Genomic DNA, 18,738 nt, shown 5'->3' with positions numbered 1-18,738 from the left:
AAAAAAAAAAAAAAAAAAAAAAAAAAAAAAATCAAAGGGGGGCAGTTTGAATTGAGGGAGAAATGTTTTTTTCTTCACCCCATCGAAAGAGCAAACAATGCTTGATTGACTCTTACTTCCTGTACCCGCCTGTTCCACAGAAGGAAGTGTTTCTCAGGGGTTTGCAGGCTGCCGGAGCACAATGCAAGCGTTGTCAGGAATCCTTCCATATTAAATAGAGCCCATTTGTCTGGATGTCACACTGTGGAAGATTTTTTCCAGCAGGAGCCAGTCAGTAAGTTCCGAGTGCCTCTACCATTTCCACCGATGCCTTAAGCTGTTCTGGGTTTTTCTCTTAAAAAAGGACTGGAATGGGATCCAGGCAGAACCTATCTTGGGACAAAAGCTGATGGGACCTAGATAGCATGGACAGGATTCTCTTGGTCCCTTCTCTTTGTTCCTTTTCTATTGCTGATGGGTGCATGGGGGATATCATGGGCAGTCCAAAGCTGCTGAAGAAACTCCAGGGCCAGAACCACAGGCTTGAATACTACAGTTTCCCTGCAGAACTCAGAAAGAAATCTTAAAATTCCAACTTGGAGTGTACGTAGAACAAGAGCTCCATTTTATGCAATTTAAAAACATATTCTTAAACATAAAAAGAAAACACCTAATGAAGTGCTATGTTGATTATGGTTTTAATTCTTTTGCTGCCAAGATGAGGGTCTAAGATAACTTGGGGGTAATTAGTTTAGAAATTATACAGTTATGTATACTTAAGACCCAACACCTCACAGTTTGTAATACTTGCTTCTTTCCACTGCAATTCAGGTAGTTTATGCTAACTATATTTTTAATTATTTAAGTGGTCTAATTCTATGCCATTTTTATTCATTTCATGAAGTTATTTTGAATAGTCTGATGTCAAATTAACCTTGATATGTGCAGAGAAACAGAAAAGATAAATTATCCTGAAATTATTGTTTAGACATTTTATTAAAAATAAATTAATGTGGGGGGTGCCTGGGTGGCTCAGTCAATTAAGGTCTCGGTTTTGGCTCAGGTCACGATCTCAGGTTCCTGGGATGAAGCCCCCTGTTAGGTGCACTTGGTGTGGAGTCTGCTTGATATTTCCTTCCTCCCCCCTTAGCCTATCCTTCCTACTTGGGCATGTGCAAGTGTGCGTGTGCTCTCTCTCTCTCTCTGTAATAAATAAAATCTTTAAAAATGAAAAAAAAAAATAAATGAATGTAACACATAGACTATAATAAAATTGTATCATTATTCAAATTGTGGACTATTGTTATATTTCTCATACTAATAGTGAATTTCCTTATTTTGTTCTTCAATCATATATTTAAGTACAACTGCTTGATTATGTCTCCTCCTGTTTTAAGGGAAGTTAGTAACATGCCTGAGGTCAGGTGACCAATCAATGGCAGAGCTAAGACTGTGTCCAAGTCTCTGTAGCTTAGCTCAGTGCTTTTCCCAGGCATTATACATTGATCCCTTTTATTTTATTTTTCCCAACTAGTGTAAACCTCTGTGGCAACTTTCTAAGAGCTACATTTGTGTACTTCCAATCCTGGTTTACAAAAATGTGAAAAGAAAACTTGGAAACCAGTAGGTAAATAAATTCAAAGATTTCTAGTGTTTATACCCAATGATTTGTCATAGCATTAATCCAAGTGAGTGTTCCTTGATCCTTTTACATTATGATCCAAATTATGAAAACTAACACATGATTTTTGGGAACTATTGATCGTGGGTCTACCCATCCACTCTCTCTGGAGAGGACTGAATCAGAATCTCAGGATTGGCAACACATTCACGATCATTTTTCCCAATGACTTGATAAAACCATATAATAAAATAGAGGAGGGCAGGCACCTGCTTCTGAATGAGCTCCTGTCCTTTCTCTGGATGCATATGTACAAGGTTCAGCTGTGGGGATACTGATCTCCGGAAAGGATAAATATCCCGAACATATGTCTGTGGCAGGATTACACAAAGAGACAAAAAAGAGTTCAGATGATTAAACGTTTGACTCTCATTTCCTCTTTACCCAAATGTCAAACAAAGTTATGTATTTTCTAAAGGTTTTATCATTTATGCTTTCCAATTCTATAAAATCCTAGGGAAGAGAAATCCCCACCTCAGAAAAGCATCAAACCACCTAGGCTTAGCATCCTTTCCAAACACTAGGGTGCTACATCAGGAGCAGAGGAGCCAAGGGCAATTTAATAAAGGACATTCTGGAGGAAGAAAGTCATTTTAAAATGATGGTCTTGAGGTGCCCTTTGGTCATTAGGTCAGGTCACCATGGTCACACTCAACATAATAAAAAAAGGAACAAGGACATAAAAATTCCAAGCAGACACACATACTTACTATATGGGCAACTTAATTTTTCATCAGGAGGTAATAATAATGAATGCTTAACTTGCCTTATCACCTTTAATTATTGCAACCCATGGCAGATACTATTATCATCCTCTTCATTTTACAGACAAGGAAAATGAAGGGCACAAAGGTGCAGTGGCTCGTCCAAAGCTACACGGACATAAGGTGGTATCACCGAAGTGGCCGTACTCCTAACCTCTGAACAACGATGCCTCCCTGAGTGAGAGCAACATTCAGGAAAGGCATGACAAGTTTCCGACACAACTCAACAGGCGAGCATCACTGCCCAGTCTCACCTTATTGTAGTGGATAAGATTCCATCGTTTGTCCATGAGAAAATAATGGGTTGACTGAGATTCTGGGATATTAAAAAACTCCAAACATTCCTAGAACAAGTATAAACAAATGTTTATGGAGAACATACCATGTGCCAGGTAGTGTGCTGGAAGATACAAATATCATGAAAACAAAGTAACTTTAAGGATTATAAGGATTATAGATATTGCATACTTTTTATATGTATATAGGTATGGATACACATTGGATTTGGATACACAGTTGCCCAAAGAATGACATAATAGAGACTGGTGGTGCAATATAAACCATCTGCTCTGCAAGTGCGAAAAGATGTGCAATTATAAATTCAGACTGAAGAGTGAACTGTGGAGACACAGTGGCATCTACTGGTCTCAACGCCAGGAAGAAAGCATGTTTGGTAACGCCATTAAGAATAACACAAGCTACAACACATTGAGCCATTATTGTATACTGTATTCTGAGCTTGATGCCCTCCATGTCGGTAACTTGGATACCCTGCACTAGTACCCCAGTACTGGCGAAAAAGAATCTGAGCCTGGAGAGGTCCTGTTCGATTTAGGGCACAATGGTTATGGTAGAATCAGGGGTGGGACTTAACTCTGTTTGCCTTCCTGCTACTCTAGCATTCAGTGTGAGTAGGAGAATGGAGTGGTTGTTGAAGTTTGCTGCACGGGGCCTTAGAAATTCTCTGGAGATGTCTGGGTAAGGCGTGAAGGAGGCATTTTGTACTGAAATAAGATATACACGTTTGGTTCAACTTAATTTTTCAGAGGCTTTTCCTGCTTCTGTCTGGGCTTGGAGCTGCGTTCTAGGAAATCAGCTTACTAAAAGTTTGGAATCCAGATCGATGGGGAATCGCTGTAGTACTTTACTTACTACTTTACCTTAAAAGCCTTACAGGTGTGTGTAACTATGGATTGTCTTTCTGCTGAAGGGGACAACTGCCATAACCATTAAAGATACTTTCTTGACTTACCTGATTTATTCTTAGGTATATTGTTCTACTTCTTCGCTCATTTTTGTATGTGGAAGTCAGACTGTATACTGTGCAACTAAGTGCCAGAGAAAGGGTCCCTGGCAGGATCAGCAGCTCCCAGATCCTGCCCTGGCTCCTTCCGTGTGCAACCCCAGAGCCCCTGCAGAACCACCCCCAAGTGATGCCAGGGAGCTCTGAAGCAGAAATCGACAGCACTCCCAGGGGAGATAGTACACATGAGAGTGTCACGTTCTGCTTCAGTTGAAGGAGGAGCTGGATGTATTTGTCTACCTTAACGCAGAGCTACAATGTTGGCAGGTGTGGGGAAGGTCATGGAAGTAAACCGGGGAAGTACACGGTAGTGGAGCAGTGGAGCAGTGGAGCAGATTCTACAAAGGGTAAGTCAATGCACATATTCATTTGAAGATAGGAAAATATCATTTAATTCTAAATGGACGACCAGTGAAGTGGCCACAGACATGGCATTAAAAAATCATTTTTGTCAAAAGCCATTCCTACCTTGAGCAGGGCTTCGAACTGAGTGTCTTCATGGACTGGTAACTGGGTTGGGATATCACATTCATTCTGTCCGTGAACTACCAAGGTTTTGGTACCTACAGAAGGCAAACACAATAATAAGCTGAACTCCACTCTAGTCAAATATATCTTTAAGGCACAAAATATTAAAATATTCTCAGTGGGCTGATATTTTTTGTTATTGTTACTCTTAGTAACTGCTTAAGGTAAATTATGTATTGGACTAATATCACTCTTTTATAGTTAAAATAGATGTTTTAAAAATATTTACCAATTAAGTAACAAAAGCCACTATTTATGGAGTTCCCAATACTTTTATATGTATTTTATGTGCATAATACTTAAATCTCACAGCAACTCTATGGTATGGGTATTATTGTGCTTATTCTACAAATGAGAAAACAAAGGAAACGGACTTGTAAGTTCTTACAGGTAAGAGCTTATAAGTAATTTAGTCAAAAACATATTTATTTATTTATTTTTGTTTTTTGAATATTAGTTAAGTTTATTTGGCCACTGCAGGTCACTGTTAGAAACTATACATAAAACACCTCCCATAACATTGGCTTCTCCCTCCCCCTCCCCAGAGCCTGAAGAGCACAGCATCTGCAGGTGGGCAGACTGGGACTTGAAACTGTTCCCTACACAAGCCTCGGGTTCTCAAGCAAAACATTTGAGTAACTTCCATCACTGTTTCTTTAGGTATGGAGCAAAAACAAAGATGCCTACTCTGTAGTGTCCTTTGAGGATTAAGCAAGATGATGGATGTATCTTAAATATCTGGCCCATGGTGTGACGAAAGGTGTTATGTGAAGACTGGTGACTGAGGGTAAACTCCATTCCTCCCACAGCAGGGTTCTTTCCCCAGGGCCCACTTTTGTCTTGACTAACCTCTGACTGAAATTTAACATTTTCTTCCACTGTGAATGCAGGCAACAAATAACATCACTTTTGAGATTGGTCCAGAGGCTAAGCCTATGGCTGTTGGGACGTATTGCTTAGATTTATTGGATGTTTCTTATTCCTACCTCTCTTTCTTTATTCTTCTTCTTCTTCTTTTTTTTTTTTTAACTATAAATATGGTAGATTTTTTTTTTGATTTAATTTGATTTTTTCAGTGTTCCAAAATTCATTGTTTATGCACCATACCCAGTGCTCCATGAAATATGTGTCCTCCATAATACCCACCACCAAGCTCACCCATCCCCCACCCCCTTCCAAAACCCTCAGATTGTTTCTCAGAGTCCACAGTCTCTCATGGTTCATCTCTCCCTCTGATTTCCCCCGGTTCAATTTTCCTTTCCTTCTTCTAATGTCCTCCATGTTATTCCTTATGCTCCACAAGTAAGTGAAACCATATGTTAATTGATTCTCTCTGCTTGACTTATTTCACTCAGCATAAGCTCCTCCAGTCCCATCCATGTTGATACAAAAGTTGGGTATTCATCCTTTCTGATGGAGATGTAATATTCCATTGTATATATGGACCATATCTTCTTTATCCATTCATCCTTTGAAGGGCATCTTGGCCCTTTCCACAGTTTGGTGATTGTGGCCATTGCTGCTATGAACATTGGGGTACAGATGGCCCTTCTTTTCACTATATCTGTATCGTTGGGGTAAATACCCAGTAGTGCAATTGCTGGGTCATAGGGTAGCTCTCTTTTTAATTTTTAAAGGAATCTCACACTGTTTTCCAAAGTGGCTGCACCAACTTGCCTTCCCACCAACAGTGTAAGAGGGTTCCTCTTTCTCCACATCCTTTCCAACACACATTGTTTACTGTCTTGTTGATTTTGGCCATTCTAACTGGTGTAAGGTGGTATCTCTGTGGTTTTGATTTGAATCTCCCTGATGGCTAATGATGATGAACATTTTTCCATGTGTCTGTTAGCCATTTTTATGTCTTCTTTGGAGAAGTGTCTGTTCATGTCTTCTACCCATTTTTTGATGTGATTGTTTTTTGGGTGTTGAGTATGAGGAGTTCTTTATAGATTGGATATCAACCCTTTGAAAGACACATTTGTTTAGCAGAAGAGTCAGAATTCAAACCCTAAACATGGCAACAAGTACTATATCCCTGTATTTTAAATGAGATGATCATGCAGTAATGGTTGAGAAAATATAAACAGAGATATTAGCAAAACCATGACAAGCACCTGCAATGCAGTTTAAATTTACATTTTCTGTATTTTACTTGGCTAGGGAATTAGTACTTATTCTACTTCATTCATTCATTATAAGTCTTTGTGAATGTCATGATATACCTTGACTTTTAATGAGCTGTTTTTAAGTCTGTGAATGACAACATGAGCTTCTTTGCTATAATGAAAACTGATCACCTTGTTGGATAACCTATTGAACATATAAATACATAACTTCCATTTATGGAATGCTTGCTATGAGTCAGGTATGATAGCAAGTATTTTATCAACCTAAACGCATTGATTACTCATGATCGTTGTTTTACATCCTTGAATTTTATGAATCACATCCTTGTTTTACCCATGAGTAAAGAAAGCTTGAAAAATGGTGTACTTTTTTTTTTTTTAGCTAATACTAACTATATTAATAAATGGCAGTAATGTGATTTTAATGCAGACCTCTACACTGTCATAACCTGTGTTCTCATCTTTATAAAATTGTGTCTTTCTCTTTAATACACGGATCATCTCATATTTTCTTAGTCACTGCACCAGGATAAAGACTTGGAATAATTTCTATCTTAAGGAAAAGCAAACTATCAGGAGTGAAAAAGACCCTTATCTCAAGTTTACAACACACTTCATGTTCTTTTGTTGCTCTCCTTTCTTTCTTCCTGCTTGTCCCTTTTCCAATTTTTCATAAAGCCATCTCTCATGGAGTTTACAAAGATCTGGGGTCTATGCCATGCAAACAGTATTGTTCCCCTTGCGGTGCCAAACATTCATTCAGAAAGACTCCCTGTTCAGCTGGCCCTGTGTGATAGACTCAAATACATCTTCAACCCTGGCTGCTTTTCAAGGACGGATTCATGTGGCTCGGTTCTGATGTCTCCCCTTTCATCTGGCAACTGCTAACTTTTAAAGGGTCTATTGTACTTCTTCAGATTGTATTAAACAAAAATTTTTGAAGCCCTCAACACCAGGGTCAGGACTCTTGACAATCTTCTCAGAATGAAAGAGGTGGCTGGTCTTTAAAAGGTTTATTTATATGCTTAAACAAAGAGAAAAGTTATGTCATCCAATAGCAGTAATGGGTTACCTGGCATGGAAGCGGTCACCAGCAGCTTTACCTCGCACTGCTCCTTCTTCATGGTCTGCTTGAGATCCTTGAAGAAGAGGCCCTCCACATAACCCACCACCTCCCACAGGAAAGTCAGGGTGGCTGAAATGGCATCCATCCCCCACTCGCAGGGGGTCCGCACGAAGTACATGATTAATCCCACCTAGAAGAATAGGAAGAGGTCACAAAGCCACGATAACCATGAGCAAACATTCTCATTTCCTTGGCTCTTTTTTTCTTAATCAAATATTCTTTTGTTCCTTCACATTCTCTGTTCAATGGTTCCTCTAATACTTTCAGTGGCCTTGAGCAAGAGAGAGTAGAACTGGAAAGCCAACCAGAATAGGTTGAAATACGTTTTTGTGTATCATGGGAATGGTGATTTAAGACAAAAGCAGAAGATTGTTTTTCCAGGCTTCAAGTCACTTTGTAGTTCAGGTCCTGAGGCCACTCCAAATTGAGCTCTACGTGATGTTTGCTGAAACAGTATTTGCAGATGGGATTATGTCTAACCAGTGAACCAGTGAACACTGTGCTTGGCTGAATTGGTGAACTTAACAGATTTTTCTTTGTGTCTCCTAAAATCTTGAAAATCTCTGTGTCCTTTTGTACATATTAAAATGTCTCATCATAAGGTAATTTTTTTGTTAATAGAATATATTAAACATTCTCTACATTGAAATAAAAGGTGGATTGACTAATCGGAATGTGTATTTCAACAAATTTTGATGAAATTAGTTTTAAGTACTTTATTCAACAGTGCACAACAAAATCATAAAGAAATAATATCAAAGTTTCCCCCCTCATGGCTTTATCGATTATATCTTGAAAAATTTCTTAATCCTAGAAATCTTTCCAGTTATGTTGAAAGGATCAGCCTATGGCGCTACTAACCTAACCTGCTTTGGTGACTCTGAAGGCTAACCACCCTAATGAGGGCCAAACCTCACCTCTAGGAGAAATCTATCAAAGACTGGAAAAGGTGGTAAGTCCTATGGGATTTGTGTGTGTGTGTGTGTTGTGTGTTTTTGTTTTTGTTTTTGTTTTTGGCGGGGGTGCAAAAAGGTGATTTTATTAAAGGACAGGGACAGGATCCGTGTTCAGAAGGAGCTACTGCCCATCCTATGGGTTTAAAGTGCCTTGATCTGGGCACCTGGGTGGCTCAGTGGGTTAAGCCTCAGCCTTCAGCCCAGGTCATGATCTCAGGGTCCTGGGATTAAGCCCTGCATTGGGCTCTTTGCTTGGTGGGGAACCTGCTTCCTCCTCTCTCGCTGCCTGCCTCTCTGCCTACTTGTGATCTCTCTCTCTGTCAAATAAAATAAAATCTTAAAAAAAATAAAATGCCTTGATCCATCAGAAATGAGGCTTCCTTAAAACTCATGCAGTACATCAGATTCCTTCTTTGTCTTTCACATCTTCAATGCATCTGGTGATATCTGGGCTGGTCAGGGTAGGCCTTTCTTGTGAACAGTAGAGGAATGAAGTTTGAGATGGCAGGCATGCTCACAAAGTGTTACTGTATATTTTTAAGTTGAGGATTTGGAGATTGATTCCCTTAAAACTATCTAAGCACCAAATCCCTTTAAAAGTTTTCATACACCCCGAGATGGGCTCAAACCTCAGAGTGAAGGTCACTGGGTCACAGTTAAATAAATAGTCCCTGACAAAATTAGAATAGATGGGTCACTGGTCCCAACATGCCCGCTATACATATCTTTAAGTCATTAGAAAAAAGAGATACATGATAAGGGTAATGGTTTAAAAAGGAATTTGTCCTTCACTGTTTTACCATTCTGACTATAAGGCCCCTCCTCTAGTCCATTCAAGGCATCCATATACTTGGGATTTGGGGAAAGATTAGGGTTTAGAGAGAAATGAAAAATAGAAATTTATTTTCATGTAAAACAAGGTTATACAACAAAGCCAAAGTGTTGCCAGATCTTTTCTCTATTAGCTTGTCAATAACCTAGGTGGGAGGATCTATGTCTGCCATTAAGGCTTATTTGGAGTTGACAGGGAAGAGTATGGAAGACAGGAAATGAAATGCCCATCTTCTTTTCCCAAGGCTGAAGGACAATGGAGAGCAGTGGTCCAGGTGAGCATCTCCCCTACCCAGGGACCTGAGGGAATGGGCAGGCACACTGAAGGGACTTTTGCCTCCAGTCTCTGTTAGGGTCTCTAACAGAAGTTTACCTCGGAGCCTTTTGATACCAACTGGAATGCTACACAAACATGGTAGGGCACATTTTTAACCTGAGGAAGGCCCTGACATATGGCTTTGATAACCTACCTTTGGTTTTTGTGTCGTGTACATAGGACCAAGAAATAACAGAAAGTTTGACTAGAGAACTTTCTGGATAGAATCGTCACAGACTGGTGTCACTGAGCCTAATGCTCTAGCCAGGGATCTCCCTAAGCTGGAGCCACAGGGGACGTGTAACCAGAATCTAGAGGGGCGTTTAGCATCAGCAGGAGCTGAGGTGAGGTTGTCTCTCAGCAAGTACCCCTGGGGGCCGGTAGACTGAAGTCATAGTAGCCGTGGGCTCTGGCTTCCACCAGCCAGGCATCTAGCAGCCAGCCAGATAAAGAACATTATGTCACAAAGGGAGGAGCCAGAGCAAAGCTTGAACAAGAGACAGAATGCTGAACGAATGTAGGAGTGCTGATAATACTGACTCTAATCTTGGCCCTCAACTCATTCATGTCCATGCACTGACTTCCCTTGTTGCTACGTGTCCCAAGTCCCTTGGAGGTGAAGGTAGGCCCTGACCAGAATGTTGGAAGGCTACACTTATTCCTCATCGCCATGCCCTTGCTCTATAAAAGCTGTGGATTAAGGCCTGGACTTTGCAGAAAATAGCTGTCTAGCCCTTGGATTGGTGTCTGCCCCCTCTTCCCTGTCAGTAAGTTACTCTGAATACAGTTTTGTATGAATGGTATGGAGTGGCTTGCTTCGTTTTTCCATCTCAATGTTCTCTGTCTGGAGGATATTTTGCTGTCCTCCCTCCACCTTCCAACAACAAAGATCTTTTTTTCTCTCCAACCCCACATAATGTTTAGAGATGAAAGAAGTCGGAAGGGAGGAGAATTCCTAGAGACTAAATATTTTTAGCCAAGAGAGACTGAACACTATCCAAAGTTACTATTTATATGTTTTTATCAGTCTGAACTTGAGACTGGATTGGACACTTATTTATATTCTTTCCCTTGTCAACCAGCTGGTGGACACTCAGGAAAAAGCCAAATCAGTCATAGATGAGAGAAAGGCATTACACATTTTCTCTGCACATAAGAGGTGTAGTGTTAAGTCTTTCATTCTGTTACAGATGCATGTGGATACCTCTTCTCTTTCCCTACCTGCCAGGAGACTGACAATCGTAAGGGAGAGAGAGAAGTCCTCCCAACACAAACATTCACGCAGCCATCTGTCTGGATTAAGGTGCAGTTTCAAAGAAGAGGCATCAAGCTAATAACCCCCAACCTGCATATTCATTTAGGGTATAAGGCAGAGATCCTATAGAAACTGGAATATTCTGGAGGGTTCAGGAAGGAGCTGTCAGGATGGTTTAAAGCAAAGATAGTTGCTATGGAAAAATACACTCACAAATACTTTCCATCTAGGGCAACATTTGCCTCTGTGTGTGTGTATTTTAAAAGTGATATAGGAAAAAGGAAAAATGACTAGAATGAATTATAAGGTTTCTCAACAGAAAACCAAAATTAAGAACCAACATAAGGAAGTTGTATAATGCCAAAGGAAGATAGAGATGACACTGATATTTGCTGAGTGCCCACCACATGCCAAGTAGTGTGTCAGGAGGGGCTTCCCCATACGAACAATGGTGAATTTAGCTGACTATGATCTACCTTCAGTCACATCATTAATGGGAATTTATTGGCAAAAATTCCCTATGGCCTTTTCCCTCATGTTGCTGCTTCCTAATTGGGAATGAACACTTACTAGAGGTGAAAACTCACCAAGTAGTTGAAGAGGATGTGAGATGTCTGAGCAGGAAAATCTCCAATATTTAAGAGAAGTTTGCGTAGCATGTACATTAACTCATCCTGAAAGAAGAAGAGAATTTCTACATCTCAGTGCCCATACTATAGGAAATAAAATTAACTTCTTAAAAATGGGGGAGGCTCTTACTTTTCCCTCTTGTTGGTTTCCATTATGTTCGGCATTTTAATGTGGTATATGTGATACTTATTAAACAGCATTTAAACCAACTATAATACCTTCTCTTAGGGGCTAAACTATGAAATCACTGAACAGTAGTTAGGTTTTTTTAGATAAAAATTTAGACTCTGACTATTGGTCATAGACAAATCATAGGAGAGCAATACATTTACTCAACTCTATTTGCTATAATTTCCAGGTGTGATGGAAATGTAAGGCAGACCTATCTTGAGAAGCCATTAAACAAATGTGGTTTAATGAACTTCACAGGTCTGGTTCCTAGGTTTTGAGTCAAAGAGGTAAAGAGCTAGTTTGAGAGAGGGTAAATAGAGATGTGAATAATTAACCTTACCTTTCAGAAACTAAACTTAATCTTCCAACAAAATAGGACCATAACACAAAAAATGAACAAATACTACTTAATCATCAGTGCTTTTTTTGCCATTGCTCAGAAATCTTTTATTTGGCATAATCTTCTTATAGGTGGTCTGCTAAATTAGATCTTTGTGATTAGTGGCCAGTTTTAACTATTCTAGTAATCTTACCTACATCACAGACTAACAAGCAATCAAATTCAGGAAATGTACCCCTTACTGAGAAACACTATACTGAACTTAATCTTTGACTAAAAGACTGAAAGTCTCTTTGTATCTCGGGGCCATCACTGCTCTTGTACCAAACACATATGGAGACATCAGTCAATGGACCAATTTGAAGGAAAGCAGCAGTGTAGTACTGTTCATCATTATCATTACCTAAAGCATGTATTTGCTCTGGGTCAGAATTGATGTTCTATACATAGTGCTGTGAAGCCCACTGTTTGCTTTTAACGGTGTTCACACACATAGCTACATGGCTATACTCTAAAGAAAGAGGAAATTACTTGTCTATTGCTGATGGTCAGTTTTTCCAGAAAATGTCGAAGAACTGTTGATGGATCTTCAATTAGACAATTCCATAAGACTTGCTGGGCCACAGCACTCACTTCAGAAGAGAGAGGACATTGAGCATTTGTCTTAAATAGAGATAAAGTGTTAATACGCTATTCAAACAATTTACTACGTTTTAATTGGTCTCTCTTTTTTTGCCTTAACAAGATTCTGTGAACTCTTATTTGTTGAAAGGTAGATATTTGTTTTCTTTTCTGCTTATTTCTGAACATTTTCACCTATAAAGAAAAGGTAATGAGAAGTATAGGATGGTCTTGAGATTTTGGAATGGCTTTTGTAAAGAACACACTTGGGACGTACAATGGTGTATCATTCACCCTTAAAAGAAGGAAATCTTGCCATTTATGATAATGAAGATGGATTCTGAGGACATTATGTAAAAGGAAATAAATCAGACAGAAAAATACAAATACTGTATGATCTCACTTACATGTAGAATTTAAAATAAACCAAACTCATGGATACAGAGACCAGACTGGTGGTTTCCAGAGATGGGGTGTGGTAAATGAATGAGAGTGGTCCAAAGGTAAAAACTTCCAATTATAAGATAAATAAATAAATCCTAAGGCTATAATGTACAGCCTGGGGACTACCATTAACAACACTGCCTTGCATATTTGAAGGTTGCTAAGAGAGGAAATTTTAAAAGTTCTACAGAAAAAATTGTTGCTACAGGTGGTCATGGGTATACTAAACTTATTGTGGTAATATTTCATAACATACACGTATATCAAATTATTATGGTGTATGCCTAAAACCAATACAATGCAATATGTCAATATCTCAATTTTTAAAAAGAATACATTAGTGAATCTTTGTTTTGGAAATTACCCTAATACTAGGAGTGGTGAGTATTTATCAAATTGGTCATATTTCAATGTTGGTTATATGGAGAAATTTCTAAAGTAATTATTTGGTTTTTAGGAAATATGTTTTGGTTTAGAATGCATATGAATTAGAAATGATCTTTAATTGTTTACCTGGAGGCTTTAAATAGTATCTCCCTCAGTGAGGTAAAGTAGTTAAGCCAGTCCTAATTAGGCTCCCACTTCTAATGAGGATATCTTAGGATTAAATAATTATTCCTAATGTGAAGAAAGTGCTTCTTCTTCTTTGGGGAGAATGATCGGGTCAAGACTGCCTGGAAATGCCCAAGCTAAGGAAACAGGTGGGTAGAAATGAGTGGAAGATAAGCTGGAGAATCTTCAGTCTAAATGGTTTAATTAGTGTTCTAAACTAGAAATATAGGATTTAGCATGAATTTGTCATTCAGTCTATATTTTAAATAAAGGATACCAATATTTGCTTCCCAAACCAACCATCCAATTAAAAATATGAACTATATAAATGAATAATATTAACAAGAGATATGTAAATATAAGTTTTAACTTCCATGTGTCTATAAATAATTAAAACAGGTGTGGGTTTTTCTTAGGTTGAAATCAATTACAAAACTATCTTTGCACATTATTCTTGTTCTAATTGCTGAAGTAGGGCAATTTAATAGTGAAAACATGAAAAATACAGAAAGACGGAAAAGTAGGACTGGTAAGTCTACCAATGACAGAAACAACTATAAACATTTTGCAGTATGCCCCTTCATATATGCAAAATATATATGTACACATTTTTAAAAATAATATGCAGAAAATAATCTCTGGTACTCGGTTTTTTACTTAGCAATATATTAAAAATGTTAATATTAATATTCTTCTAGAATGTTATTTCTAATATACACAGAATGCTGTCATATGGCGGTAGCATGATTAACTAATTGCTCATTGGACATTTAAACTCTTCTCTAAAATTTGTTTTTTTTTTTTTTTTATATAATGTACAATGTGAGGCATCCTATTTAAACCCTTATATGGTTCTAATCATTGCCCTAGGAAATGGCTAGAAGTCAAAATCTATATCAAAGGGCTTTCACACTTTTAAGGTTTTTGACACATACTGTGACACTGTTCCAGAATGCTTGTACTGAGCTCCACACTCCCATCAGCAAGGTGTGAGAATTCTTTTTTCCCTGAATCTTTACCAACTACAGATATTTTCATCTAGGATAACCTTTGTATGGTAGCTACACTTGTGGTGAGCAGGACATAACATACAGAGAAGCCGAATCACTATGTTGTACACCTGAAACTAATGTAACACTGTATGTCGACTTTACTCAAATAAAAAAAATAAAATGAAAAAATATTTGCACTTTTTTAGATGAAATGTAAAATTTCATTGTTGTCTTAAACAACAACATTGTTGACAGATCGTATTTGACCATTGGTCTGTGTATTTATATTCTTTTCCCATTTTTCTGTTGGGGTTTAAAAAACATCATTATTGAGCTCTAAGGCTTTTTAAAATAACAACATTAAAAATACTGGCCTGTTGTCTATCACTAAGATCACTCATCTTTACCCCTCATTTATCTTTTCACTTTGCAACTATTCTCTTTAGGTAGTATGTCTGGAAAGGTGATCAAGCAGGACAGATGGCATTGGTGGTATTGAGGTAGTAACTAAGATTTTCTAAGGTGGCTAGAATTACTACTTGATTTTCATGTGGCCAAATAAATGTTATTTGGTTCTCTGGTCCTCAACAAGACTTCCGGAATCCAAGTATTTATTTTAAATACAATTTTTTGGTCATAAAGGTAGTGGGACATGGAGATGAAGACATTGATAATGTTAGTAGAGTGTACTACAAATCTGTAATTGTAATATGTACACAAAACAATTCAACATGTGACCAGTAGTTACTATCTTCAAGAGCACCCCACTATCCTCCAACAGATAACAGCTTAAATATTTTTTTAGAGTTATTGACGGTTTCGCTAATCAAAACGGATACCTGCTACTCCATCTTCCCGCACTTCACCATCCTCCATTAGATGAACGATGGGGAGCACTGCTGCACAGATGCATGCTGGGAACACCGCTTGAGGAGGCTGAGGCACATGGTGGTTTGGTGTGTGTTCAGTGGTGTGTTCCTCATCTGAAGAGAGAGAGATCATCGGGATGCTTTTCTCAGTATTTAGAATGCAACATTTCTCAGTTCGAACTTTCCTATTTAACCTTCCTTTGGTTATAGGTGTCTAGGTGTCTCAGCACCATTTATTGAAGAGACAATTCTTTCCTTACTCGATCTTCACGGTACCCTTTTCAAACATGAAATCGACATGAATGGGATGGTTTAGCTCTTGTTGTTCAATTCTATTCCATTGATTTACTGTCCATCCTTATGTCGAGACCACACAATGGTAACTGCTGCCGCTCTGCAGGAAGCTTTGAATGAGGAAATGTGAGTCTTCCTGCTTTGTTCTTCATTTCCAAGATTATTTTGACTATTCAAGTATATCGAACCATCATACTTTTTGGTAGGAATGTAAAGTGACACAGTTACTTTTGAAAATAGCTTGGCAGTTTGCCCCACAAAACTTGTACATAACTGTTATAGTAGTGTAATTTAAAATAGCCAAAAAGTGGTTACAACCCAAATGCCCATTAACTGGTGACTTCATAAACAATGTGGTATAGCCATATGATGGAACCTTATCTGCTAATGAAGAACTGATATATGGGACCACACGGAGGAACCTTGAAAATATTCTGACTGGAAATATCCAGTCACAAAAGGCCACATATTGTAGGACTCTATTTATATGAAATGTACAGAGTAGCAAATCCATAGAAATAGAAGATAATTTCTTGCCACAGGCTGGAGAAAGGGTGGATGAGGAATGACGGTTAATGGGTATAAGGTCTCCTTTTGGGATGATGAAAATATTCTAAACTATTTATGGTTAGAGGAGCTAACCATTGCATAATGGTTGCGTAATATTGTTTAATAACCAATGCATTGTATATTTGAAAGGGTGAGTTTTCTGGTACATGAATCATGCCTCAATAAAATTATATCTGTTATGAAAAATATAATTGAGCCTTTGGCCCAATCCCTGTAAGTTCTGATTAATTAGCACTGGTCATTTGAGGTTTCCAAGGGTTACATAGCCAAGGGTTGAGGACCACTGGTTTCTGTAGAACTTTTTAATAACTTTATAAATCAGTGATGAAGTTTGTGTAATCATGAGCAGTGAGTCCCAGACAGTTATTCACGATTAGAGGAAACATATTTTTTAAATTCGTGGAACTGAAGTGTATCATATCCTCTGCCCCGCCACCTTGCCAGAACAGCGTTCATTATAGGAGTAGCATGAACTCTGGTCTTCCTTTGATCGTTAAATTATTCCAGAACAACATCCTAAAGCATCCTACTCCATCCCAAGTAGATTTTAAAAATACTGATGTGTGTGTCCCATTCTTAGGAATCTTGATTTAGTCTTGGTTGTGGCCTGAGTATATTTTTAAAGCTCCTCACTTGATTGTCATGCGTAGCCAGGGTTGAAAACCCACAGCAGTATGATTGTTTGCAATGTAACCAAAATAGAACCAATTATGAAAGACAATTGCTAGATAAAAAAATATTTTTTAGGCTACCACTCAATCTAATACTTATTTTTTGAACTTCAAGTCCTGAGACAAGTTATTTAATGAAGACAGTAAAGTGTAGTAAGAATACTAACTGGCAAATGTTTCAAAACACACACGAGTCATGAGGAATAAATAACATATTTCTAAGAGGACACACCTTCAGCACTAACAGCTGAACGCACAGACCAGACTGACCCTCGGCGGAAGGAGTAATTCCTGTGGGAAGTGCTGGAGGTACAGGACGGACTCACAGATAGTCGACGGGATGCCAGATTGGTGACTTCTTCTACTGACAAAGAAAATGGGGAATGTGACCTTTGGTTTTGTAACAAAGTTGTCATCATCACAGCTAAAGCTGTATTACATCACAAGTGTGTACTGCTCTCTGAGCATAAGACTCAAGTAATTTAGAGTGTACTTAACAAATAGAAAAAAATCTTTTAGAAACACAGACAGAAAATTCCTCCCATAGATTCCACAAAAACAGAGCAGAGAATCACTGAATTAGAATGGTTCATAAATTGTCTCTGACGCCAACCAACAAATTGGTTGCATTTGTGAAGGTTGATAGTTAATGGACTAACCCCATTTTTAATGATGAAAGATTGACTGCAATTACTTTAATACACACTCCGAATTTAGCTGTTCTCTGAATCATAATCACTATTGGTCCATTATCATATTGGATCATTCAATGTGACTACATCGCTCCTCTAGGAACAGGCCAACTCCAAAAATGAAGAACATAATAGCTTTCCTCTTTCTTTTGCTAGTGTCAGGAGGTGAGAGAGAGAGACACAGAGGGGTGCATATCACCTCACATTACATAAAATCATTAATGTTCATTTCAAAGCCAGTCCTTTCCATTTCCTGCCCCTTAGCCCCCCCAAGGATGTCCCATGTGTAGGGGGCACCTTCTTCTTCTGGCTCTGAGTTGGGTGTGCAGGTGGGCTCGTAACAAGCCTCCTGGGTGATAGGGATGGCGGTGATGAGGCTGGCTTCTCTACCAAGACGTTTCTTCTCTTCCTCCTGTTGCAAGTTCTTTAAGATGTGTTCTGCTCTCTGATGGGAGCGGGACACAGCCCGGGCTGAAAAGGATTTCTATGGAGACATGAAGACCAATTTATTTTATAGAAACTGTTCTGCAAGGTCACAGCCATAAAGAGTGTTCTCACAGAATTACACAAATGTGGCACTTTGCAGAAAATGGAAGGGCACCCATGATCTAGTTTCATGGTCATTTGTTTGTTTTTTTTTCCTGCCAGGCTTCCAGGTTGTGTGTAACTAAGTTATTCATTTTCATTCAATCAGACTAATTCTTCAAGAATATCTTTAAGTTTTGGGATTTCACCTTTAGAATTTGGGGTGATATCAATGATCCACTCTAAACATTCAAATCAAATAAAAAATTTTAATACTCTAGTCCTTTCCACAACTTTTTGAAATGGTCTTAAATGAAGGACATTTATTTCACAAGGTTAATAAAAGGGAAAGAACCACAGAGAGAAGGAGGAATGGGATATCTCACATAAACCAAATAGTTACATGATTTATTTCATGTTTGTATCTCAGCTATCTACTACAACATAAGTACTTAATTATAGTAGATAAATAGAGTGACACACTGCTAATACTCAACAA

The 18,738-nt window shown here is 38.4% G+C and overlaps 1 protein-coding gene across 2 annotated transcripts in view; it reads right to left on the bottom strand.

Moving 5' to 3' along the window:
* LOC111151748 (unc-80 homolog, NALCN channel complex subunit) overlaps window positions 1-18,738 on the bottom strand; it is a 227,295-nt gene that overhangs the window by 54,804 nt on the left and 153,753 nt on the right. For both annotated transcript variants that reach the window (XM_022509965.1, XM_022510038.1), the window contains exons 33-41: window positions 18,012-18,198; window positions 17,255-17,386; window positions 15,458-15,601; window positions 12,541-12,641; window positions 11,456-11,542; window positions 7,457-7,640; window positions 4,196-4,290; window positions 2,679-2,768; window positions 1,870-1,971 (exon numbers count right to left, since the gene is read on the bottom strand). In XM_022509965.1, coding sequence (XP_022365673.1) covers window positions 1,870-1,971; window positions 2,679-2,768; window positions 4,196-4,290; window positions 7,457-7,640; window positions 11,456-11,542; window positions 12,541-12,641; window positions 15,458-15,601; window positions 17,255-17,386; window positions 18,012-18,198 — 1,122 coding nt within the window. The remainder of the gene's footprint in view (window positions 1-1,869; window positions 1,972-2,678; window positions 2,769-4,195; window positions 4,291-7,456; window positions 7,641-11,455; window positions 11,543-12,540; window positions 12,642-15,457; window positions 15,602-17,254; window positions 17,387-18,011; window positions 18,199-18,738) is intronic.

This window comes from Enhydra lutris, unplaced genomic scaffold (genome assembly GCF_002288905.1).
Source record: "Enhydra lutris kenyoni isolate GAN:26980312 unplaced genomic scaffold, ASM228890v2 scaffoldscaffold1, whole genome shotgun sequence".
Taxonomy (NCBI): domain Eukaryota; kingdom Metazoa; phylum Chordata; class Mammalia; order Carnivora; family Mustelidae; genus Enhydra; species Enhydra lutris.
This window is presented reverse-complemented; position numbering and strand designations above follow the sequence as displayed.